Here is a 27,221-nt window from a genome sequence, read left to right as displayed (position 1 = left end):
CAGAACATTACTTAAGTGTAGATAACAAAATTTAAAATTGCTAATTATTTAATGTTAAATCAGGCTTTTTGAGATCTTGGTGCGAAATGCAGGATCAAATGCTTTGGGTAGGTGTGTAAATTGTGCAGGGTTGAAATTCTTATTTTGAGATTTATTAATGTACAATTTGTTGTTTGTTAGTAAGTATAGCCAAAACTGTAGTTTACAAACAAAAAGGCAATCTAGAGAAATTCTAAATAGTACAGAATGCCAAACTAACATGCAGGGCTTCTACGGTGGCTATGTTCAATAAATGTTGCACAACATGTCAATGTAGGTTTCGGCTTTCAAGCGTTAGCTTAAACACTACCAAGTCGTAATATACTTTGTTGCAACTCCAAAAAAGGCAACGCGAAATTTGTGGAGTGAGTGAAACAGATACTTGTATGGTTTTTGTGATGAATGTAGTTTGGATATAAATTATAATATATAATCTATACTCATATGAATATTATCGGTTCTAATTATCTTTTAAATTAATTAGAGCATTGATTTTTAAACATTTCAGTCTACTGTGAAAGGTCAAAATTAAATATTCTGACAAAAAGCGTTTACGGACTTCGGTTTCACTCGGTCCAGTACAGTGCGGAGTGAATTAAAGTGAAACACGGTGCAACACTGTTTATGCTAAGCAGTTACAAGCCAAGACATGCATACTACTGGTGGTGTGCTGGTGTGAACACTGTACAGTGAGGTGTAGAATGTGCCACAAGGATTGGTGTGGAAATGTGGTTACTGGAATTTACGAATAAAACAATAGAATATAGGTTTGAAACAAAACTGTGAAGTGTTTTCAAATGTACAATGTAACATTATTAAATACGATTGGTAGGTATATTGCCTACATTCTTTATCAAAATATAGTGAAAGCCTGACATGAAGTACGTATTGTATTTATGGGACTAGTTGCGGGTGTTTCGAAACTAATTAAATGGATGATTTGCACTACGCTAAAATATCCTCGTGCAAAAATATGTTTCCGTAATAGTTTAGAAATGCACGGTAAAAGTGTAATCTTAGTGGGAAAATCAAATGCTAATTAAAAATATTTAATGAAATTTAGTGTTCTTACTGAAATCAAAATAGCAGACTTAAGTAATAATAGTTTATGAATCGAAAATATTTTATAAATTCCTAATCTAAATTTTATTTGCCTTAGACATACAGTACACTTAATATATTTTCTACCTAACTTTGAACTATAAGATCAAATACCAGTTCTTAGTATTATTGTCAACCTAAATCGATAGGATTAACATCATCCGCTATAAAAGCATACTTCTCTCCTAAACGAATGTCGTTATCGTGAAAATACCATTAATTAATTGTTTCTTAAAATAATTAATTCGTGCTACAACGTAGGGGTAAATAGTTTATGCACAAGATCTCAACATAAACTATGATTATGCATGAGGAAGTAAACTTTATTCATCTCGATTGCAAAGCAGCCTAATGGAATTATAACAGGCATTTATTTAAAATAATAGAAATCCATTGTTTGTAGTAATTTTAGGGCTATTGATGAGTTTAATATTTTATATTACAATTCTTGATTTGATTTGTTCGATAACAAGTTTAATAATGTGAAGTGTTCCACAATCCAAAATGAAATTGGGTGAAAACACATTAAAAATTATTAATTTCAATCAGTTAGCTAATTTGGTCACTAAAATTGTATAAATAAATCTTCTCACCATATGACTGTCAAGTATAAGGTTACATTAACGTACATAACTGTGTTTTCATAGGTTTTTATTTGTATCTACAGTTTTGCAGAGTCGACAAACATCGATAATCAAACGTAATTCTTTCCCCAGTAAAATAGAACTTATCAACACTCGACACAAATACAGTTTGTCATTTAATGTTCATAACACAATTGTCAAATTAAGGATGAATGGAACCGATAAACGCTTTGAGAAGTAGTATCGTAGTGCGGGAATCAAAATATCAAATCTAATAATATTTGGGAAGGGTAATTTATAAACAGCTGTTGATTTTTATTTAAAAAGTAGTAGGTGAACTTTATCTCTTTTGTAGCCAATGATGGGGCTCAATTTTATCAATAAGTTACAGAAGAGATTAATTAAGGTCGAGTAAGTACTGCTACTTTTTGATCCAGGAACGTATCCTTAATAACATAAAACAAACAATATAAAGATGGAATTTCCATTTCTTATTCTCAATTTGTCAACAATAATAAAATTTATGAAAAACATGATCAAATATTTTTTTATATTTACACGAGAATATGAGAATAATTATTCTCAAGTTAAGTGAATTAAAAATAAATAAGATGTTGCGGGTCGAATATTCTTTCCTATTTGAACGGATAAAAAATGTCGTTTGATTTAATTTATACGTTATAGGGTTCAAAATATATTAATTTAAATAAAACTATATTCTAATAATAAATTTCTAAAGTAATGCTAAACGTTTATCAGTGCCACCACCTTAACCTAAATAATAACCAACGAAAGCCAAACAAATGGGCAACCTTTTGGCATTTCTCTCATATTTCAACATGGTTTGGTAGAAATATTACACTTTTACAGTAAAATAATACTAAACTTTCTCCATTTTACGCATCTAGTAACACTTCCTACTCCTATTTTAGATCTAAAAGGTAAAAAACGAAAACTTTCATAGACGCTTAAAATACATAAATCACATATTTAGAATATAGCTAGATACACTTAGATAACAGTTGTGTTATCTAATTATGGAAAACAAACACAAAAGCAATTAGAATATTGTTTGGCAACGTTAAATACGTATTATTTAAAATATAACTCCTTTAACATAGTAATTGTTAGAAGGAGAACACATGTTATACTATAGTTAGAAGTTGTTACACGTACTATTTTTAATAGAAGGGATAAATTGTCAGAAGTAGTTAACCAATACGTAACAGATTTCGTAAAGTTTGTAGTTTAACCATTCACAAATCAACAATTCCTGTCCAGCGCGATGGAGTACTTTTCTTACAATATATTTTTGATATAAAAAATATGAAAATATGTTTTGTAGAAAGATATATATCTGTACATTGGTGGAGAAAATAACGAGAAATTGTAAATATAAGCTAATGTATAAACTGTATAATTTATATCGCAACAAATATCATCACAAAGTACCGAACGGTGTGTTATAAAAATATGAAAATTTACGTATTCAAGTCAGATAAATATATCAAAAGGTAAATGCTAGAAAAATAAAATTTAGAAATTTACAACAGATTGAGATGTAAGCAGATTCGACTAAGGTCTTAAGCTCATGCTAAGGGGGAAATCTGGCCCCAAAATCTTATCTTACAAGTATTATAATCGGCCGAGGTAAGAGACTGTATCTTCTACAAGACAAGAAACCATTGATACGTTCTAAAAATGAACCAAAATATTTATTTCTGTTGAGTTTTACGCATACCATCAGAGATTTTAAGTTACTATTATATAACACATATTTACGGTTAAACATTCGTTAGTTTTATTTAGTTACATTTATTTAACAAGAAAAAAGTCAAGCGATTATTTACAGACGAACAATTATAAACTCTTTGAACTAAGAAATATAAAATATTGATACTGAAACAGAAAATACGTGACACTAATCTCCTTAGACACTTTACTTTTACAAAACAAATCGATAATATATAAAACCTATAATATGTAAAACTGGAATCAACCACGATGTAGGCCGAGAAAACCATTACAAGAACAACGATGTATCTAATATAAGTCGAAAGCATGTGATTATAAACAGTTCATGAGATATGTTTGAAATGGTCGTTCAAGTTGATGAGGCTATTCTACGTTTGATTGTGCACAAGCATTTCAGATAGAACGGTACAATGAGATACACAAGTAGGCACGGACTGGGATAGGAGAGACTTATACAATCTTTAAACATAGCACTTTACACTAGCAGGAGTTGTATAATCTTGTAATACGTACTAGTCTATTTTAAGGATACGGAGTGAGAATATTGCAAAAACATGCCCAGCAATAACAAATGGTAAACTGCAATTGGATTGCATAGATTGAGTGAGGCTTTAGTGGATTTGTGCCTTGGATTTGGTAGGGTCAATTTGTGTTTTAAATCTATTCACCTGTACAAAACTCATCTTATAGTTTACAAGACTTATATAATTTATTGCCATTGGCTGGACAAAAAATGTTTAAAATTCATCATTACCGTACAAATATTTAAAAATTTGAAAATCCGAAAAAAAATATTTCATCAAGTAAATTAACTAATTGCTAAAGTTATTTTCAGTCAGCCTTACTTTGTTATTCATCGAACATAAAAAATATTTTTATATTTTTCACTAAACAAACTGAGTATTTGCTATCGAAAGGCTACCATAAGGTGCCCAATCTTTGTTTTAAATGTTTATAATAGAAGACAATTTATAAACAGCTATCAGAATAGATAATCAATACTACAAATACAAATGCAAATGGATAGCTAAGTTAAAATATTCGTTCAATATATTTTGTCAACATTTGAATGATGTGGCAGTATTCTCACTCCGTTCCACTTGGAGAACTAACAACTGTCTACCCTAACATGTGACTGTCGAGTCTGGAGACTCTGGAATGCAACAAGGGTCGGTCTAACCTAACAAACACACTTGCTATACACATTGAACACCAAAGTCACTGAGTCACAAACACCGACTTTAACTGAAGAACTTATAACAATCCGTCCATATCTCCGTTCACCGTGGACTTGTATTATCCACAAGGGGGAGCGACGACATAGAGAAAGGGAGACAAACAAATAGGAAACATCGAGAAACACACAGAGGAAAAGAAGAGAGTGCCATTTGTGCTGGAGGCTGAGTTGTCTTATGTACAAATTGTGTATTTATCAAATCGAACCGTGTTTGGTGGCAAAGACGTTTATTTGGAAATTATGTTGATGAAAAACGGTACAATGCCGTTATTTATTATAACTAGCAAGTTAGGTAAGTGGCAAAATGTTATGAAAAATACAACAAAATATTCTCATGTAATCGTAAATGTTAGAAAATTCAGTTTTAAGTTTTCTAACGGAAAATTATAACTTTGATGCATACGAAATATCACGCGTACCATTCATACTCATTCATACTTCATACTTCATACTTCATTCATACTTTCAGCATAGATGAAGTACTTCATCTATCAGTCAGCATCTATGCTGAAAGTATGAATGGTACGCGTGATATTTCGTATGCATCAAAGTTATAATTTTCCGTTAGAAAACTTAAAACTGAATTGTCTAACATTTACGATTACACGAGCATATTTTGTGCGTATTTTTCATAACATTTTGCCACTTACCTAACTTGCTGAAAGTATGAATGGTACGCGTGATATTTCGTATGCATCAAAGTTATAATGCCAGTAGTAATAATAAAAAAAGAAGTGAACTGAGATTTTGACCTGAAATAAATGACCAACTAGCAAACAGTAATCAAGGTATACGGCGCTGGTTTACAAGATTTACATGCAAATGAAGCAAAGAGTGCCGCACCGAACCTGAGTACCCTCCTGACCAGGGGATAATTAATTATCTACTGTAACAACCCTTACGTCCCTGCTTGGTAATCATGTTTAAAAAAAAATAATGAGTAACTATATTTTATTTTATAAAAAAATTACAGTACAAATTAACTGTGGGTTTCGTAAAATGTTTAATAGGCTAAATTTACAAAATTACAACTTGTTGTCAAAAACTGAATGACTGTTATTTCTATTAACGGTTTTAACAAAGAACAACATTTTGTGATCAAAAACCTTAGTTTCACGTAAAAATCATAATAATAGATGCTCGTTAGTAAAATGATTAATAATAGTGTATCGTAAAAAATGTGTGGTGAATTTTTGGTCATGTATGTAGAATGTAGGTGCAAAGAAGTGGGACGAAAGAGAAAAGGAGGGAAATAGAGATAGTGATTGAGGTAAAGAAGAAATATAGAGTGAGGGTTGACGATGGGAGAGAAGGGGGAAGCAACAAGTGAACATGCAAAGCAAAGAAAGGGTGAACCTATACCGGGGTCTTGGGTAACTTTCTCCTGGTTGGCGATGCGGGTGACTTGTCTACTTCTGAATCTGAAACAGCCAACATCAAACATGACACTAACTGTAGTGGTTACAACTGATAACACGTCACAATCAGTAAGAGATCAAGTAAAGAAGTCCTCTCATCCCTCTAGAGGTTGATACACCTGTAGGTTATTTCACTGAAGACAACCCATTTTTATAGATAAGTAGCAATTTCTTTAATATTAAAACGGAACATACTGGAATTAGCCACTCACAATTGAGTTGTAGTCTGAAATTCTAATCTCTAAGTTTTGCGACAGTTAATGCGACAGAAAATATGTTATATTTTTCAGTAATTTTTTCTTTGAGTTTGGCTTGGTTTGAAAAATGTGTATATCACATAATTCATAATTTACTGACAACACACAGTCAATTTACTGACAGTGTCTCAACTCAACAACGAAAAACTCAACTGGAATATAGTTCCTCTTATTCTGCACGATTAATTTCAAATACTGAGCCCTTCTTTACCTGTAAAAGATCTCATTGGTATGTTATTGAGATTAGTATGCTAATAAATATAAATAGATTTGATGAATTTAGTTGTGCTCCTATTATGCAAGTGAAAGTGCTATAATAAAAATAGAAGTTAGCTAAGCAAACAAATTTCAACGCAAACCTTATTTGTTACAATATTTGGTTGAAATGTGAGCACGGGAGACTTATAAGGTATTTCTTTCTTCAGAAAACATCTTTCAAACCGACTTTCAGAAGATAGCATTACGGAGATAATTAATACCATAAACTAATTGTTTTGTAAATTATATCTAATATATTATATTAGATATAGATAAAACACCTATTCATGTAGCTGTTATCTCAAAATAATTACTATATGTACCAGCTGACCTAATAAGTAGTGTGATACAAGAATGCTTCTCACCTAACTGCAGACCAAGACCCTCCCCAGAGTTTTTCCTCGCAGAAACTGGGATTGGTTCATCCAGAAGATCGCACATTCGGCTAAGAAAATTGATAGAGAATATTTAGTTGGATTATAAAATAAAGATGTGTGGTCTAATGCATTACTAAATACTTATAAAAACAAAGGGTATTAAAGAGTTTTTTTTTATTTTAATATTTTTTTACTAGAAACAACATGTTAAGGAAACAGTGAGTACAGTTATGGCACATGATATTTGACTTGTTATATTCACATTTCAATACAACTGAAAACTTTTGAGAAAACAGTTAATTCTGCTGGAAGACGTTTAGTGACGTTATTCATCTAATTTCACGGTACCAAAACACAATAAAAAGGTTTGATCTAAAATTCTAAGATACGTCTGGAATACTTACAGGTCCATGCAATGCTCAACAAGTAGGTCGACAGCGTCGCCCGTCCTGTCCATGATTTGACAAACGTCCTCGAAACTGCGGTCTGTGAGACCCACTCCTCCCCATTCCAGCACCTGAAACCATGCCAAACATCCCATGATTTGACAAACTTCTCGAAACTGCGGTCTGCGAGACCCACTCATCCCCATTCCTGCACCTGAAACTATGCCAAACATCCCATGATTTGACAAACTTCTCGAAACTGCGGTCTGCGAGACCCACTCATCCCTATTCCAGCACCTGAAACTGAAACTATGCCAAACATTCCATGATCGAAACTGCGGTCTGCGAGACCCACTCAAACCCCTTTCCTGCACCTGAAACCATGGCAAACATCTCATGATTTGACAAACGTTCTCGAAACTGCGGTCTGGGAGACCCACTCCTACCCATTTCTTCACCTGAAACCGTGCCAAACATCCCATGATTTGACAAACGTTCTCGAAACTGCGGTCTGGGAGACCCACTCCTACCCATTTCTTCACCTGAAACCGTGCCAAACATCCCATGATTTGACAAACGTTCTCGAAACTGCGGCCTGTGAGACCCAATTCTCCCCTTTCCAGCACCTGAAACCATGCCAAACATCTCATGATAGCATGATTTGTGTGTCTTTTTAAGTCATTACATTACAGTCTTATCTGCCCTATGCAAATGAAGATGATTAAAATGGAAAATATTCAGTATGTAGGTGTAGCAAACAGAAATTAATAGTTTTACTTACACTCTCTTTCACTAGGGGAGGAACATGAACTAACCTATCATATATCCCTTTCCACCAAACATCCACAGTAAGTTTCAGTAATTATTAAAAAAGTATTTGATATAATTTACCTAAATTATAATAGAGGAAAATGGTTTTGATGTAACACAAGACTAAAGAATTATCTCCTTTCATTATCTTTGTATTCGTTGAATGATTTTTTTTAGTTTAATATGCCTTAAGTAATAATTTAAAACAGACGATTTAATTTAATTTAATTTTGTTTAGTTTTCTTAAGCTTATCTAGTTTTGTGACGATAATAATTGTTTCAGCGATAAGTAAGGCATAATTCATCTTTATATTTATTTGACTCTTTTCACTGTATAACAACTTCCTAACATAACCTTACCTCATATTACATAATCCTGCTAAGATGATAAGGCTAGATAATAATAATAGTTTGTGTTATTATAGTAGTTAGAAACCAAAGACCTTTGCAAAGTAATATTTACAGTAACCTTGCTAAAATGTATCATATATAACAATGCACTTAGTGCTTTAGTCTACTTAAATGCACGTACCTTGTCCCCCTGTTGAAGCCCCCCTTTCTCCGCAGGCCCACCTGGTACAGTCCAGACTATGTAGGCGAACAGTCGGCCATCTGGGCCGGTCTTACCACCTACAACTCTCATACCAAACCCGCGAGCTGAAAAACCCAGAAAGATTTTAGTTTCTGACAAATTGAAAACACGTTATAGTGAAAAAATGTTTATAGTTTTAGAGTTTTCATTCTCATTGCTTTTCATCAGCAAATATAACTTGAATACAGTGTTATTTTGACATATAAAAAATATTATCTTATTCACCAAGTAGGACTAAAATGTTAAACACTGGTCAAAAACACCAAAAGAATATAACGAATACAAAATGCATATACATGTAAATTGTTCAAAAAAATTTAAAACAAGCTGCAACTGATAGGTGGCAAATCTATGATTGCAGTCATCGACTGGTTCTAGGCTAGGCGATACAAACAACATTGTAGGGATTGGCTGTATTGGTACCACAGGACACCTCTCTTGTTTGGATGTCGTACAAACAGATCCGGTAATTGGTTTGAGCCCAATCAGTCCCGATGCTGCACTTCTGATTATACAACTCGCCTTTGCTTGTTTGTTTCGACATTGGTGTGAGGTTTACATTGAACGTTTTCCCATCACAGTTTTGTGTGAAGATTTGTATTCTTCATTTTCTTCATTTTTAGTTACAAATGACTGTCAAATAAAATTTCTGTAGTTCGTTTATAGCATGAGAAACAATGTTGTTTATTATCCTATCCTACTAATATTATAAATGAGAAAGTTTAGATGTATGGATGTATGGATGTGTGGATGTATGTTTGTGACAAGTGAACGCGAAAAATACTGGTCGGATTGGCCTGAAATTTGGCATGATTATAGCTCACATTCCCGATTAACATATAGGCATATTCTTATTTCAAAAATCCTTTCGGGCTCCGCCCCAGTGGCTCTGGAGTTTCCCATGTTAACATTATGAGAAATGGAATTATTGAATCTTAACAGCTGTTTCAATTAAACAAGTTGGTTCTGTTCTATGATGTTCAATAGCATAAACTACATTTTTTATGGTTTTTACATTTATGGTTGCTAATTTGCAACCAAAAGGTGAGTGAGCGTAGCGAACGAACTTCAACCTGGAGGCGAGTTAGCGTAGCGAACGAGCTCCAACCTAAAGGTGAGTGAGGGTAGCGAACAAACTTCAACCAGGACGTGATTGAGCCATGTGAACGAGATAATCTTGAAAATTAAGAAGTTAAACGGGGCAAAGCCCGCGGGTTACAGCTAGTAGAGTAATAAATGCAGAAGATTAGTAGTTTTATGTACTTCACATAAAAAAAAAAAAAAAAAAAACTCTGGACACAATTGGATTTAAAATTTGATTACACTTTGGCTCAAAATGTAGTCATGTTCCGGCTAGTACTGGATGACTATAGTATATGGATATTGTATATCTGTGAGCGTGTTTTATTTATCATTCGTACTTCGTTCAGGCCCAAAGATTGTGAGTGGAAACTAGTGGCTTTGTTGAAACAATAGGTATTTTGTTCAACAACGTTGTTGATAACTTAATGAGATATAAATCCTGTCAGTCTCCATTTTCCAAATAAGACATTTCAGAATGAATCAGCCTTGCCCTATTCTTATTGGTGAAATACTTTGCTTTCACGGAAGAACCAATAAAAGCACGGCAGCAATCCTATCCATCTTAAGCGACGTTCATCCATTAATCTTTGGCAGTGAAGGAGGAGGTTTCCAGCAATCTAGTGACATGCTCTTGCACTTTCATACCTAACGATGAATGGAACATTTTTTCATTGTGTAAACCATGTAACACGATTAAAGTGTAATTTAAAAATTAAAAACACTAGGGCAGATTTTTAAACTCCTCCTTCGTCACATTTAAATTGGTTTTTATGACATTGAAAACGTTGAGTTGAGATTAAAATTTTTACAAAAAGTATGCTTAGGAGAAGACGAAAATTTGTTCTGAATAATTGGCTTGTAAATTAATACATATACACTTTGGACGATCTGTTTGAGAGTATGAGGTCAGGGCCAGTAGTCCCTACAAGTTTAAGTGGTTTTGCACTTGTCAAAGGTGTCAATTTTATGTTAAATAAACACTAATTTTTATGCATGCAATTTATTGTAAAATAATAATAATAAAATTTTAAAATAAATAAATAAATAAGTTTGGCGAGTGATACATGGTTTTCTGTGTTAAATTAAAGTGTTGCTTGATCGTAGTGTCATTTTTATTTTGGTTTGATTTTTTTGTCTTCTAGGTTAAGTTTTTGCCTTTTAGCAATGTAGATTGTTACTTGGCGAAATAACAATTGGAAATAAAAAATAATGTTCACAATGCAATAATACGAGTAGTACTCTTAACATTTCACATGCCTCTAAGAGATAAGGGTTAAAGTTGGAGCTGTGCAGTCAATCAGCTACAGTTTGAGTTAGATTAATCAAGATGTATGAGTATAGTAAGATAAGGGCAATAATGATCTATATAAAGGGTACCATACACTTGCAATATTGTGTTAGTAATGCTTCCATTGTTATACAACAGGGTTTATTAACTTCGATTTCTGTTTTATCTGTTCTCAATATAAATTATTTACAAATCTAATTGCAGACAGTACCGTCAATAGATGTTTTCCTGCTTAAGTCGTACAATATGACACAATGGTTACCTCATAGCAACACAATAAACCATTTATAACTATAGCAATTGATTTGAATGTAGAATTCTCACCTCAACTGCACTAAACGATGAACAGTTTAGAGCAAGAGGCAATTAGTGGGTCTCTGGTGTCAGGGTGACGGGTTATTGTCGGTTTGTTTCTACATTATTTATTCACTATTGGCTTAAGTCATTACACCTCGTTAAATATGTTTATTATAAAGTAAACAAAAATTAAATCAATTTATATTTGTTATTATGTTTTGAACGATACCACTTACCTTTCCTAACTTTGTAACTTCAATGAAGACATTTCAAACTATTGTGCAGTTCCAACATTACATAAACTAGCGAAATATTAAACAACGTAAAATTAATAGTTTTAAAGGGATTCTTATAAAGTGGAAACTCAATTGAATTTGAAACATTATATATGTTAGAATACTATACAGAAGTAGTATGGAAACAAGGTCACTGGATGGGAAGATACAAAGTGTTTACTCACTTCTATGTGCCTTATCACCAGGGTCGCGACGCAGGGTCACTCTTCGTTTGGTCCCTGGTCTGGAAGCTGCAATAAAAAAAATGCTCAGTACAGAATTTTACGAATATAAACTTAGAACACCCTATCAAGCATTAAATGAAATGGTTTATTTGCAGTTGATCATGTACATGAGATAGGCATTGTCATAGAGTTAAATTAAATTAAAACAGGTTGTCATAAATCTACAAGTTACAGCTAGAAACTAATTTGTACACATGTATTTAAATATTCATAAATATTATAAAATAGATTGTCTAAAAGCCAAGCAGTTAACTTATTTTTGAAGATTTTTAGTGTGTTGGTCCTTGCTGATTCATGTAGTTTGTTGAAAAATTTGATACAATTTAAAGATAGTATTGTAAACAAAATCTGTTGCTAATCAAGTTAGTGTTTAACACAAATATGATTTAAGTTATATAAAACGAATATATGTTGATATATATTTTTGCAAAACTCTTTTAATATTTCCTGTATGAACCGTTACAGTTGGTTTGATTCCTCCATTTCAAATAGAACAATTTAGACCCTTGATTCAATTATAAGGAATAAATATACTTTCGCAGTGACCAACTATTTAACCATAAAGGTGACCTAGCTATAATGTAGGCCTAGTCGAATGGACCACTTACAGATTGTGCTACTTTCTAAATTAAATTTCCTCTCTTAGTTTTCAACACTATATGCTGAGAGATGACGATATGAAAGAGCTCATAGCGAGTATCCTATCGGTTAACAGTGCCCACACCTTAATCAGTAATTTACACTCGACAATTTAATTCTACTATGTCCTTTTTCATTTTGAAACCGGCTTCAACTTTAACATAGGAAAGGGATCTATGCTACTCTTCGTTGTCAACAATTACAACAAGAATTAGTTTTCTAAAGTTCTTACCACTCCTCCACTCTAGACCTACTGAGGCAGACAGTGTTATATTTCAGCCCGTGAAAATGTACCATACCTAGGAAGCATCACTGATCTGAAAGTGTCACTCGTTTGCACATGTTTTTTTACAACTATATATACTTGTTGTTGTTGTTGTTGTTGTGTGTTGTGTGTTGTTGTTGTACCCTATATATGCTTGTTTGTATATATACATATTTTTACCCTATATTGTTCATAACCCTACAAACTGGCATTTGGACTTTGGAAAAATAAATGAATATCATTAAAATAATTAGATTATTATGCAACGTAAATTTGTTTTTTAATCTAATTACAACTTGACTAGGGAACTGGATGTGTACTCACGTATCGCAGGCTCGTAGTCGACGTCGTGTATCACAATCTTGATGGCTTCCCCGTCCTGTACAGAGGCTTGTCGTCGCACCTCAGGGGCGTGCTCCTCAGGCGCCACCACAGGAGCCACCCTGGCCGCCGTCACTGGGGGCGCCGATGTCTGAGGAGCCCTCACTGAGGCACGCACTCCCGCCCCACGTGTTATGGCCGCTATGTCTGGCCTGAACACCACACGTGTATGAAGCAAGGTAGGTCTACAAGGTGGGGTTTGAGCTTTGAGGTTCGAGGTTCGAGCCTTTAAATTTGACGTTCAAGCATTTTTGTTTAGTGTCGAAGTCGTGTTAAGATTTCGAGGTCAGAAGTTCCGAGATTCGAGTTTTGGGGCTTGGGGTTTGACTTTTTGTGTTTTAGGTTTACACGTTTGAGTTTGGGATTTAAATTTTAAGAGTTGGAATTTGGGATTTGCGTTGTTTAGGTTTTAAGTTGGAATTTTTATTGATGTTTTGGTGTTTAAGATGTCGTATTAGGGATTTAAAGATTTAAGCGTTACCATTTACAATTTATAGTTAATGGCTGATTGGTGGTTTACAAGTTTATGTTTAGGGTTCAGAAAATAATCCTCAGCGTTACAGATTTCATCAAAGAAAATAAAAGTGTTTTCGTCCAACGGACCTGGTGTACATATACAGGGGTGATAACTACTCTAAGATATATACACAATGATCAAGGTTCTTATCCACAAAACTGACTTTAGGATGTGCTCCTGTACTGAACATTAAAATTGTAATATATTTTCGTAAATTAAGCATTCCATTATCATGGGAGGAAAATGGGCTTGATAAATTTACTTTTGCCTGTATTCTGTTAAAAATTGGATAAGAGTTTAGGGACAAGAACGGAATAATATACTTCAAATTGTAAAATAGAAAATGATGTTTAAGAAATTATAGCCTTGTAAGTCGATAAATAAATAAGAAAAGAACAAATTTGATTCTCGTATCCTCATTGAGTTTCTCACTATAGGTTGGTATTTTACTATTCGCTGAGTTAATAATATGTCAAGCTGTTAAGTAAAGACATTCTTCCACAAATAGTTACGATTGAGTAAATATCAATACAAACTTATTTTAACGTTAACTGCATTGGAAAAGGTATTTTAGAAAACGAAATAAATACAGATTTGATTTTGTATAGAAAACATGGTTGGGAGTAAAATCGAATTAAACGAGAAAAAAGAATGCTTATTGCGTTTTGGTTGTGGACCTTTTTTGCGAATCGAATTTTTATGTATTTTCTTAAAAATACCTCATTAAACATAATTGCACAGTAGAATTAAGAAATACTTAAACGAGCTTTCAATGAAATCGGAAATTCAGTAATAATAAACGTCCGTCATCTCCTGAAGTACAAAGAGCTGTAATTCTTGCCGCATGCGATTAATAATTAAAAAGCAATTGTTATCGTATTAACAGTTCTTAAGTTGTAATGGAGTTTCTTTGAGTCGGACAAATGGCAATTTAATTTAACTTGGCACGAGATTTACCAAGTTCAATGGTAGGAAAGTCCGCGTGTATTGAATTGCGTAATTACATTTTGAGACACCCTTATTGAATTATCTGTACAACTGAAACTTTTGTATGAGACTTTGTCATGTACATTGGCTTCCCTTGAGTGCATTGTTCTACTAATTAGTAGCAGTTAATGTATCCGCGCTTTAATCCCAATATGTTTTATATTCTAAATAACATCTTAATTAGCATGGCACGTGTATTTGCACGTGTATTTGCAGGATGTAAATTAAAATACATCAATATGCACATAGACGTATTTTGTATTTGCCCAAGTTTCAATTCGATGACCTAATATCAAACTTGAGCCCAAACCAAAATACTAAAAAAAAACTATGTGAGTTATTTTTCTAGTTTTTAAGCACATTTTAGGCTTGTTAATTACTAACAGTATTCAGTATAATTGTACATGTACCTACAATGTGTGGAATTGTATTTTGGAGTGCTAGAAGCGGAAATATTTAGTTTTCAGTTGTAGTCCAAAAAATAAAATGCAATACTAACATTTATAAGAAACAAACATAGTAAAACGCAAACTTACAGTTGTGAACCTCTTCTACGGGCTCTCCTCTCTTCGTCCACAGCTAGTGATGGACCTCCTTCGGGAGAGAGCGGAGACGAAGCTGAAAACGAAACAACCAATGCAATATGGTGAATAAGGTAAACAATTAATTATTGTGTTGATTTAGGCATTGAAAAGGAGAAATCACAGCTGACTCTTATTTGGAGCTCCGTTTTGGATTCTATTAGTTGCTACTTTGAGTTAGGCAACTGAATACCGTTATGACAATCGCTGTTAGGCAAAGGCGACGGTGCTGCTACCTCGACTAGACACCACAAACACCCACGTTAGTAACCAAAACAGTATACCACTGTGCCGTGTGTATGTGCTCAATGCTCAACGGCACTGTTTAATTTGTTGCGTGGTTGGTACTACTGGCCGCGTCTGCTGGACGTTCGTCGGATGACATTTTGTGGCTCCCGTTTTTCAGACTTTGGGCTTGAGATTGTTCCAAAACTACGGGGTTTTCTTCCGGAAGAGTTTTCTTTTGTGAACCCTGAAGTTTTTACCTTCATAGGTCCCTTTCCATCATCGTCAGCATGACGTACTTTGGCTAAGAGTTTTCATACCACGGGTAAGTTGAATTCGCCAGGCCTAGTCCTCGCTTATTTCATTTTGTTTCATTTTTCACTGTTTCACGATCGTTCAGAAATGTTTTATAGAGCCATTTTGATATTTATTTCTGTTTTCTGAGAGTTTCGAGTCCACTAGATAACACAATGTGCATGCCTCGTTGAGTTAACTTTGTCAGTACAAGTGATATTAAAAGTTGAGCCAATTTTCATGTTTAAGGTTAAAAGACCAAGTTAAAGTGTTAACGTCATTTTTGTGTAATTTTTGAGTCATTTTGTGTAATTTCTGTGTTTAACTGTGAGCTGGTCTGGACCCAATCATGTCAAAAGTTTCTAGGCTAGTTCTAATTTTGTTTGTGCTAGTAACTTTTGCTAGCCTAAATTGTTGCTCTGGTCAATTACAGTAGCCTAGCCAAGATAATAACTTAAATATCCATTTTGTTTGTCCTAAACTTGTGAATAGTAAGCAAGCACATTCATGCACTTTTATTCATGTGAGATCATGTTACCTTTCTCTAGAGAACCATGTTGATTAGGCTAGACTACAGAACAACTTTGTAAAAATGTGGTCGCTGACTGCAGGTAAAGAGAATGTTTTACGCCCTTTGAATTATTCAGGCCTAGTGCAACCTAAATATATGGACTCCGAGACATGTTAGCTTAATTAGGCCAGGTCAGTGATCTATACTTTGTATCAGGGTCGGCGACTTCCACTTGAAACCTGCCACCATTAGAATGCTAACAACTGCACCACGATGAGCCTTCTCCCGGGCGGATGGGACTGCGTCACACCACTGACTGTGCACCACCACCCACTGATGGTGACACCTACGCAGCTAGGCCTATGTCTACTCCGGCCTAATACCGTGCTGCAGTGTCTGGGAAGCGGCCACCATGTTCTCGGCCTACTTCTACTTCCTGCTAACTCACCTGGATGCCAGCAAGGTTTTACGGTCAGGTCAGTCCAGCCCATTTGGAGAGTCTCATCCATCATGAAGAAATCTCACTCAACATAGGCTTTTATTTAACTTATATAACAAAAATCTGTAATCTTTTTACCTGCAATTTAACTAATTAGTCTTTCCTCTCTAAATTTACTTACTTAATATTTTATTCAAATTTTAAATTCCTTTTCTTTTAATTCTGTTTCACACCCCTTGATTGAGGGTAAAACCCTTTTTTTTTGCCCTTGACGGTTAATTTTAACCGCTTGGAATATATTTTTGCGAGGCGACCACATTTGTTGATATGTGTAAATGTTTTTCATGTTCGTTTAAATGTAAAAATTATTTATTTTAATGTAGGCCTAGGACTAAAGGCATTAAATTAATTGTTTTAAATGATTTTTATAAGGTGGCCACCTAAGCTAATTTGTTTTAAATTTGTTTGAGTTAGTATACTAAATGCTTTTGCAAAATGTCACTTACGCCTAGTGTCACTTAACTCGATTTTCATTTTTAAATTAAATTGTATTTTTATTAAAGAAATTTTTAAATGTTTTAAAAGCTTTAACTTAATTATTATCTTGGCTAGGGCAATGTGTTATTTATTATTGTTATTTAAGAATCATTGTTGCATTTATATATATATATATTAGAATGAATAAATTTATATTTGTGTCCAGCCAGCTCTTGTGTTGTTATTGTTGGTCCTCCACCTCAGCAATATTGTGCCGGAATCCCACCATTGATTTTGCGCTTCCAAGGGCTTCACCCTTTTGATCAATGGAGTTGGGAATTCGGTTACACCACTGAATGTTATCTTCGATTAACTGTATTCTAATATAGGTTAATGAAATCTCACACACGGTTTTTAACAATAAAATGCAAAATTTTATGGTAGATTTTGAGCATTATATATGTGTAATATATACTTAGCAGATTAACAATTACGAATAATGCACGTTAAATTAATAGCAAGGCGAAACCATGTATCTTTCTGTTAAATTTCTATGAATAAATTAACATAATTTACAGTTATAGCCAGAAACTTTTACAAGGACTTATTAAACTCATTTCTCGCAAATATATGAGCATGCAAAGTGAATAAATCCATAAGATGTAAAAAAAAGTTACGCAATCACTATTTATTATACAGTATAGGTAACAGTTAAACAAAATAAATTGATCGTTTAATTTTATAAGATGAGTAATGGGAAAAAATGGAAGGATAAACATTACTTTATATTGCAGTTTTTCATTTGTTACCGTGGTGACCAATCAATATCATAATAGATTTGTCATCCCTATGGGACAGATGAAGCCATTTTTATTGTTAGGTCTGTACGTCGGACTGTAGAGGTCGTGTTTTGAAAAAAATATTTTTCTTGTTTTTTAAGTAATTTAAAACCTCTTATGACCAAATAAAACTATATAATCATTAACCGTAACTGGTCTCCTAGTTACATAACTAAACAGTAATTAATCATTAAAATAACCAAATAACCCTAAAATAATAGAAACAAAATTTCGTCTACACTAGCGATCAGTGTCAACGTACATGAACTAGACACAAAAAACAAGCTTCAAATTTACAATGTGATGATAGGTCTATCGGAAGCGATACGTGAATTTTTGAATCTTCACGGGGTTTAGTGTGCGATATGGACTACAATAGATCCATACAACAAACCCATATAGTGAGGTTCTTTCGTGTAAAACTTTACCTCAGTCACGTTAGTAGTTTCGCATTTACTCGGACAAACACACAGACAGTCAGATACACACACACACGGTAACCACAACTCTCACTAATAATTACCGCAGTTTTAGTTATTTATAAATATATAAATAGATAATTAAGTTTTTAAATATCAAAATAACTTGTGTAACAAAGCAAAATAGTTTACTAAACAGTTCAAAAATTTCAAATAGGAAATACCTCATAAATTTAGGGTTATTAAATCATTGTTTTAGAGGAAAGTTTTAACTAGGAAACTCATTCTCCCCAAAAAGGATTTCGTTGTCTCAAATTAAGAGCCATAATTTGCATCGGACGTGCGAAGCTGAATAATGGATTGGACAATAAGGTTGAAAATCTTCACTCTCCCTGCAAATAATGAATTATTTATCTCTCATTTGAATATGCGCCAGACACAGAGTGCATCGCAGCCCACTTGGAACTCTATAGAGGGCTTGGCGAAACTTATGAGGAACTGGAATATTATTAGTTCACATTTTTTGAGGTAATAATGTTTTATCAACTCAAACCGACATAGTTACTAAATAAATTGAACTAACACAAATAGTAAAATGGATGTTGGTATTGGTGTTTTCATTGTTGGGTTACTGTGATAAAACATTATTTTTTGACCTAGGACGCACAAGCCCAGGATTTTTTTAAACATTACTTCAGGCTAGAGCTAGGGGTTGCGGCACTATCACTTAGATAAAATCCATTGATGATTTGGTGGGATTTGAACCCGGAACCTCAGGGACCGAAGTCCCGTGCTCTAACCACTAGACCAGCTCGCTCCCCCAAGTGCGATTAAACATTTAAGTCGTTTGTATTACACTCGATGGTTTTTAATAGTATAAAATTGGCTATTGAATAGTTGTTGTGCGACATATTTGCATCTAAACAGTAAAATTAAGTAAAATGATTCTATAATAACGACATACATAACACAAAATCACCACCACAAATGAACTCTAAATAGATAAAAAGTGTAATTTTCGTTTCAAATTATACAATATTTGCAGAAGTTTTTTCAAATTTTGCTTTAGTGTAACAGTATAAGAAAACCACACTAAAAAAAAATAGAGGCCAAAAATAACTGATAAGCAACTTACATAGCTAGACATAGACAATATTTTCATTGATTCGCAATTTAAAATCTTGTTCCTTGAAATCACTGAATACTTTAAACAACACAAGAAATTAGGACAGGATACCAGTGATTTAATTTAAATATTAATTACTTTAACATATAAATGTTTACTATTCTTTGAAGGAAATATCAGTTGACGTTTGAAAGAAAATGGGCAAAATAGAAGATGTGAAGCCGGATCCACCACGCGGTATTTCCCGACCAATTTAACCGCTACGAGCGCAAACACCAATGAAGATCACATCATCTCCAATGGATTTCAGCCTTTCTCCAGACAAATTGGCAAAGCGATATTTCCCCGATACTTTTGTAACTAATTTCGTTGAAAACGCTTTCCAACATCATCCCTCGAAAACCAATACCAAACTTGATCGTAGCTTTTTTGAGAACTGATTTTTGTTTAGTTAGACTGTCTAATGCCAGCCACGATAGTTCTTTAATAGTTTTAAGGTTGTACAAATTCAGTCTTAAACGTTAGTAGAAACTGAGAATACTTAGTGTTCTATAGCAATCAGAAGGCGAAAGTTAGATTCTGAAAAATTCAGAAACCTCTTGATGGCTCAACACTGATCTCAGTTGTTCTATGATCATTGGGCTTTCAATAAATATTCTTGATAAATAACGATCTGATTTTATTCAGTGGCAAAGCTGTCATCTTGTGAATTGAATCAAATTGAATACACATCCTTTACTTATATAAGCATTAAAATACGCATCCTATCGTTTGTATTGTATACATCTAACCTAACCTAATTGCTAGTGAGAAGGGTTGGACTAAAATACCAATAAAGAGTACATTCAAAACATGCTGAAAGCCAAAAGTATCTATTTAGCCTATTTAATTAGCCCAGTCAGTCAGTCAGGATTACAGTCTGTCACATTGGATGTGTTTCGCCCACAATTACAATGGACGATCGATTACATACAATTGACAATGTATCTGATGAAATGGAAACGATTTGTCCGGTATTGATGTGGGAAATCATTTACACGTAGTTTGATTGCTAATGTATTTAGATAGAACATTTGGTTTTATTTGCACGCAGAGAATTATTGGATGCTATTAAATGCATCGAAACGTTGCAAATTGGTGTTTATATTTGGTAAATAACATTGTCTACGTTCGATTTGATCATATAAATACATTTTAATACTCCAGTTTAGTATTAATCCAACAATAATAGTGAACTAAGTTTAATTTAGTTAGTTAATTGTAGAAATCGAAGCTGTAAAGCCAAAAATAAAGTTTGATAACTTCATAAATGGATAGGACTTGTTAATGTCGTGCCGACTCAATATTGTTTAAACTTTTTCCTTGATACTTACCGTATGCATACCGCTAAAAATGCAATATTCTAAAAAAAGAAGTAGCTTATGACAAATGAAAAATTGCAAGTGTTTAATGCAACATGTAATATGCTTAGTAATGGTGAATTCTAACCAAAGTCCTCATTGAAGCAAAACTATTCTTCACGTACAAGGGATTTAAACTCAGGATATTAGTATATAAGTAGCCTATGTTTTTATCTAGGTGTATAATATCCTTATGACACAGCCGACTCTCAAGGGGTACTGTAGGCCTACGCAGACCGAGCTCGTAATATTAACTGATAAATCAAAATACTTATCGTCTGTTTAAATGAGATATTATACATTTTATTTATGAATTAAAAGGTTAACCGAAAGAACAAAACAATTAACTACCTCAATGTGAAAAGCACATTTCCAAATTTTTTGGTATACGTAGGAGAGTTAAACGAAATTGGAAATAATGAATACATGTTTGAACTATTTGCTTTCGTGGTCAAAAATTTTAAGGAATTGTAGTACTTATAGATTTAAAGTGCCACCTTCTTGAGGAGCGAGCTGGCGTAGTGGTTAGAGCGCAGGACTTCAGTCCCTGAGGTCCCGGGTTCAATCCCCGCCAAGTCACCAATGGATTTTATCTAAGTGATCGTAACCCCTAGGTCTAGCCTGAAGTAATGTGAAAAACAATCCCAGGCTCGTGCCTAGCGTCCTAGGAAAAAAAGTGCCACCTTCTTAAGTCAAATAGTCCCTCAGGCGATAAAAAAATTATGATAGTTTTAAGTAAATAGTACATATCAGTAACATACGGGACATATCCTGCATATCAATAAATTTCACAAACCCAAATTATTTATTCACACCATGATTCTCAAATAAATTCAGAATTATCGTCTCTATTCTGTTTCTTCCGCCTTTCATGTTAGCAGGAATATTATATACCCCTAAAATAATAACTTACCTTTTATTTAGTATTGAACCCAACGATGTGATTGTTGTATATATTTTAAATATTTTCGTGTTTTAACGATATTGATATTTTTTAAATTTTTTTGTAAGTAAACACGTTGGTCCTCTTAATATACAACACCCAATGACAAATATTTTATTTCAGGCTCCACATCTGGGTCCCGAAACCTTGGAGGCAAACTAACGACATGCATATCTAAAGGCGAGCGCTATAGCCACTTCAACAACCAAAACAGTCAAAGTGTGCATCCAATAATGGAGCCACCAATTCCTTAACGTATTAGACAAAATTTCATTTTCCTAGGCAATGTTAAACTTACAAGGCTGGTCATCAGGCTCTGGGGCTGGTACTCGGAAGGAGGATCTACGACCGACTCCTGGACCAGCATTCTGGACCAGAGAGGCGGGGTTGACCCCTGGACCATCCCCCCGGGCCATGAACACATCGTAGGCAGAGGCTCGTCGTGGCAACGCCGCCGGCAACCCTGAGACACCATACGATCGGTAAGACAATTTAATTAAACACTTCAACATGCTATTCGTAATATGTTACAAAACAGAGTGATATAGAGTGATATTACTGCGTTACTTTTAATTTGTATGGAAAGTTCTTAGAACATATGATTTTAGACCCAACATAGGTTCATATTAAATTACCATCTGCAAAAGCGAGGAGCCAGGAATAGACATGATACTCCAGTTATTGATCTTCATTAATCGAGTTATCAACCTCTTGCTATCTCCGAGATTGGTCTATTAGGAAGTTGAGCCGAATTGTAAATATTAATTCAAATCATTAAAGTTATGTAATAAAGTAACTAATAAAGTATCGTAGCTTACTCACTAAGGAGCCTCCTTACTATTATAGAACTTATTATTATCAAAATTTACGAACATCATTTATATACAATTCAGTTTTATCCTGTTAGTTGAAAGGAGTCATTAAAGTAGTTAAATCTGTGATTCAATACCACGTATCTCTCAGGACATATACTCTGATATTAAATACAATTGTCACCATTAATCTGTTAATCCACCAGGAGTAACATTGCTTTTGCATATCTGCAAATGCAAATTGACGGAAACAAATTTTTACCAACTAAATTATTAGTGAGGTTTAAGGGAGGCTCTGGCATCCTAGTCTGTAGGCCTTCAAAACACCACTTAAGTCAATAAGTAAACTAAACGTGTATTGCTCTTAACGTAACGGCTGATTACCATGTGAGGTTTCTTTCAAAGTAGACTACACTTAATCCTAGTATCCCCTTCAAAAGATAACTGTAATCAGTCATCGCCACAAAACACTTTCTTAACAGCCCACATTATTGAGTTAACTCCGTCACTTACCTAGACCAGGGTCTCCAGAGGCCGCTGTCGTCGCCGCCGGGCCCCCAGGCTTGACATCGTCGTCATAGCTGTGCTGTTTTGTCACTCTGGACTTTCGGCGAGAGGTGGCTCGGGCGGGGGCGCCACGACCTAGCCACCTGGGGTCTGAGCCGTCATCCCCGTCTTGTTCATCGGGCCCTGTACCACGTGCAAGAAAATAGTAGTGACACTGAAAGCGATGAATTTCAATGTGGCAATAGTAAATTAAACTTGAAATCAGGGCGGTTACGTGATGAAGAGTGTATGAATAAGTTAATGTGTGAAAACCTTTGGTACTCATAAGGAATTCTACAAAATGTCAAGGAATTTCAACAAACACCTTCTTATTTAAGTTGTAAAATGTGTTTATGTATTAAATAACATCTCTACATGGTACGTGTAGGGCCATGTGGCCCTAACTTTGCCTGTATAAATAAACCATTTTAATTTAATTTCATTTCCCTCTTAAAAAACCAAATTATTTAATAAATTCCAATTTTCTTGGAATTTGAAGGACACTTTTTGGAGAAAGGTATATGACATATTGTTTTTGTTTTTTGGTAGTTAAAGGTTGTTACATCAATGTCCTTGTAGCTATTGCTAAGCAAATCATTTCGCCAGTAGAAGGAAAAAGGCCACCAGGTGTTGAATCAACCTAAATAAAGAAGATTGCAATTTAGTTTCTCCTAAAACGTAAACTACAAAAATAAGTAAGGTGAAGTGAGGCTAAACCAATAAATATTTTTTGAACACGACGTTTTTAACGTTGTGTTGTGGTGAATGGCATTTGATGTACTTGAAGAATAATTTTAATCTGTTAATGTTATTGGTCTTCTATAGTTTCTAGTGGTACCTCTGTGAGACCGTTGCTGGTGGTCCTCTCCAGCGAAGGGTCTCCTCTCTACACTAGGACTAGTAGCTCTACTGTTGCCTGGACTACCACCCCCACTGCCTCTCTTATGCCGCCATTCTAGCTCTCTTTCTCTTGCCTGTCAATGAACCATAACATTGTTTAGTTCGTGAGATTAAAAAATCTGATTGTGAAGTACCTCCGCCACAGCAAATCTGCAGACTAAGCGAATTCCCATTTGCCTGATTTGATTTTTACTTAAATCGACTTAATAACATTAAATCTAACGATTACCTTGGTTTGCTGATACAGAGACGGTAATCAAGTGTGTTATTCAGTACTGCAAAAGAGCACTTCAAAACACACAATCATTTGTTTTCAAGCTCTTCAAAATAGTTAAGAAATAAGTTGGTTTAGAGCAGGCCCATAATTAAAAAATCCCTCTCTATAAGGTGCAAGAAGCATTTCATGTAACAATTGGGGAAACAACGTTTTTAGGGTAATTCGACCCTGCTGAGTACGAATCTGCCTGTTGCCAACGCGAAATTTGAACCGGAAGTGCGGTATCCAAGATGGCGGCCAAAACTCTGTTTGCCCCATATCTCCCTTGTTAGTTGGCCTAAAATAATGTTTTAAACGTGTATATAGGGGGGTTTCAGATGCCAAGCACATTAAAACACTCAAAATTTACATAAATTAAATTTTGAGGGTATATCTTCCAAAATGGCGCCCAAGATGGCCGTCAAAAACTCTAATTTCCGCATATCTCCCTTGTTTTTTGGTTAAAATAATTATTTAGACATCTGCATAGGGGTTTTCTCGGATGCCAAACACATTGCAACACCCAAAATTTACTTACATTAAGTTATGGGGGCATATATTCCAAGATGGCACCCGAGATGGCCGCCAAACACTCTTATTTCCGTATATATATATATATCGCTTGTTTGTTTGTTTAAATTAATTATTTAAACGTCTACAAAGGTATTTTCTCGGATGTTAATCACATTGCAACACTCATTATTTACTTCCTTTGAGTTTAGATTACATATGTTCCTAAGATGGCAATAAAAACTTTATTGTGCTTACGTGAGCTCCGTGCGTATTATTGTATTTAGTGTTTAAAACCAGTCAGATATATATTAGTGGCTGAATATTTGCTACTATTTTTGAAATATCAATTGAAATTTTGCAATGTTAAATTAGAAGGCAAATTGTTTAATGTACTCTGATGGCACCGTAGATAACGCGTAGTATCAGAACCTATAATTAAGTAATTGTAGAATTAATTGAGTATGATGTTGACGAATTTATCACTTATAAATAGATATTTATTGTAAAATATGACGATGCCATACGCATGTTTTGTATGTTTTACGTCAATAAATAATTTTATTCGATTTGATGAAATTTGAACGTTTAGTCCAACAAAACCTGCAAAAATTATGTTTTAGACCATACCTCCAATCCGCAAGGGGTGGTGCATGTAAATTAAACTAAACAATGGTTCTTTATAACACATTAATAAATAATAATAAACAATCCGGTTATAATATTTACAATGATAATGTACTATTATATTGTATTAATCTTGTGGTACCACCCATCAATGGAGGTTTGTTTACCATGGGTCTCAATGGATGAAATAAATCTTTAAAAGGTTTTTTTATGGCAGCATTCTGTTGGCTGCTCTGATCAACATTAATCAGCAAACAACTCTTATTCTTTTTAATATCTTTATGTTGGCCAATTGTCTATAAAAGTTGGTTTATGAAGAGAAAGTAAACAGGTGTATACATGTGTACAAAATAAATGTTAATAAGGTAACATCTTTTGTTTTCCAACCGCCAATAAAAGTTTGTTTGTGAAGAGAAAGTAGACATTTGTAAATTTATAAGAAATAATTATTTTATGTAAGTACAATTTGTATTAAATCCTTGGTTTATTCAAAATTAGCAATAGGGAGTATTTGAACCATTCGTTAAATAATCACGGTAAACGCTATTCGTCATGTTTTCTCGTTTATTAAATGTGAAAATAACGTATTGCGTTTACCGTGATTGTTAATAGTTTTTACAGGTTCTGTTGAACTAAAAGTTCAAATAACATTGAATCAAATCAAATTATTTATTGCCGTAAAACATAAAAAACATACGTATGGCATCATTATATTTTACAATAAATATATATTTACATAACTGGACCCCTTAAATAAGTGATAAATTCGTCAACATCATACACAATTAATTCTACAATTACTTTATTATAGATTCTGTTATACTACGCGTTATCTACGGTGCCACCAGAGTACATTAAACAATTTGCCTTCTTCTTTAACATTGCAAAATTTCAATTGGTATTTCAAAAATAGTAGCAAATATTCAGCCACTAATATATATCTGGCTGGTTTTAAACACTAAATACAATAATACGCACGGAGCTCACGTAAGCACAATAAAGTTTTTATTGCCATCTTAGGAACATATGTAATCTAAACTAAAAGGAAGTAAATAATGAGTGTTGCAATATGATTAACATCTGAGAATAATTTATAAATAAAAAACGTTTTTAAAACAAAACGTTTTTAAACGGACTAAAAAGTAGAAAATAATTTATAAATATGTGGGGAGTATAAATACTTGTAACATTTAAAACGAAAAACGTGGGGGTGCATGCAATAGATAATTTACAATTCCCTTCGCCTATTGAACTAATGTATTATTATCAGTTGCATGCACCCCACGTTTTTCGTTTTAAATGTTACAAGTATTTATACTCCCCACATATTTATAAATTATTTTCTACTTTTTAGTGCGTTTAAAACGTTTTGTTTTAAAAACGTTTTTATTTATAAATTATTTTTTACTTTTGAGTTTTCAATGTGTGTGGATGTTAAATCTATTTCAAGCATCTATATCAGATTAAGACATAGGTATGAGGGAAATCTAAGGTTTATTTGAGTTCCTTTTCATATAATGATGTA

At 33.8% G+C, this 27,221-nt stretch overlaps 1 protein-coding gene across 2 annotated transcripts in view; it reads right to left on the bottom strand.

Annotated features, from left to right (window-relative positions):
• Positions 1–27,221, bottom strand: part of LOC129002017 (regulating synaptic membrane exocytosis protein 1-like) — a 286,069-nt gene that overhangs the window by 15,853 nt on the left and 242,995 nt on the right. For both annotated transcript variants that reach the window (XM_054429503.1, XM_054429504.1), the window contains exons 7-16: positions 24,242–24,377; positions 23,371–23,547; positions 22,344–22,508; positions 15,328–15,409; positions 13,231–13,439; positions 11,943–12,008; positions 8,755–8,879; positions 7,431–7,543; positions 7,015–7,094; positions 6,079–6,137 (exon numbers count right to left, since the gene is read on the bottom strand). In XM_054429503.1, coding sequence (XP_054285478.1) covers positions 6,079–6,137; positions 7,015–7,094; positions 7,431–7,543; positions 8,755–8,879; positions 11,943–12,008; positions 13,231–13,439; positions 15,328–15,409; positions 22,344–22,508; positions 23,371–23,547; positions 24,242–24,377 — 1,212 coding nt within the window. The remainder of the gene's footprint in view (positions 1–6,078; positions 6,138–7,014; positions 7,095–7,430; positions 7,544–8,754; positions 8,880–11,942; positions 12,009–13,230; positions 13,440–15,327; positions 15,410–22,343; positions 22,509–23,370; positions 23,548–24,241; positions 24,378–27,221) is intronic.

The sequence above is a fragment of the Macrosteles quadrilineatus genome, unplaced genomic scaffold (genome assembly GCF_028750875.1).
Source record: "Macrosteles quadrilineatus isolate MER2022 unplaced genomic scaffold, UCM_ALF_1.0 Scaffold_9__3_contigs__length_116548681, whole genome shotgun sequence".
Lineage (NCBI taxonomy): Eukaryota > Metazoa > Arthropoda > Insecta > Hemiptera > Cicadellidae > Macrosteles > Macrosteles quadrilineatus.
The sequence above is the reverse complement of the archived record's forward strand: the minus strand, read 5'-3'. Positions and strand labels throughout refer to the sequence as shown.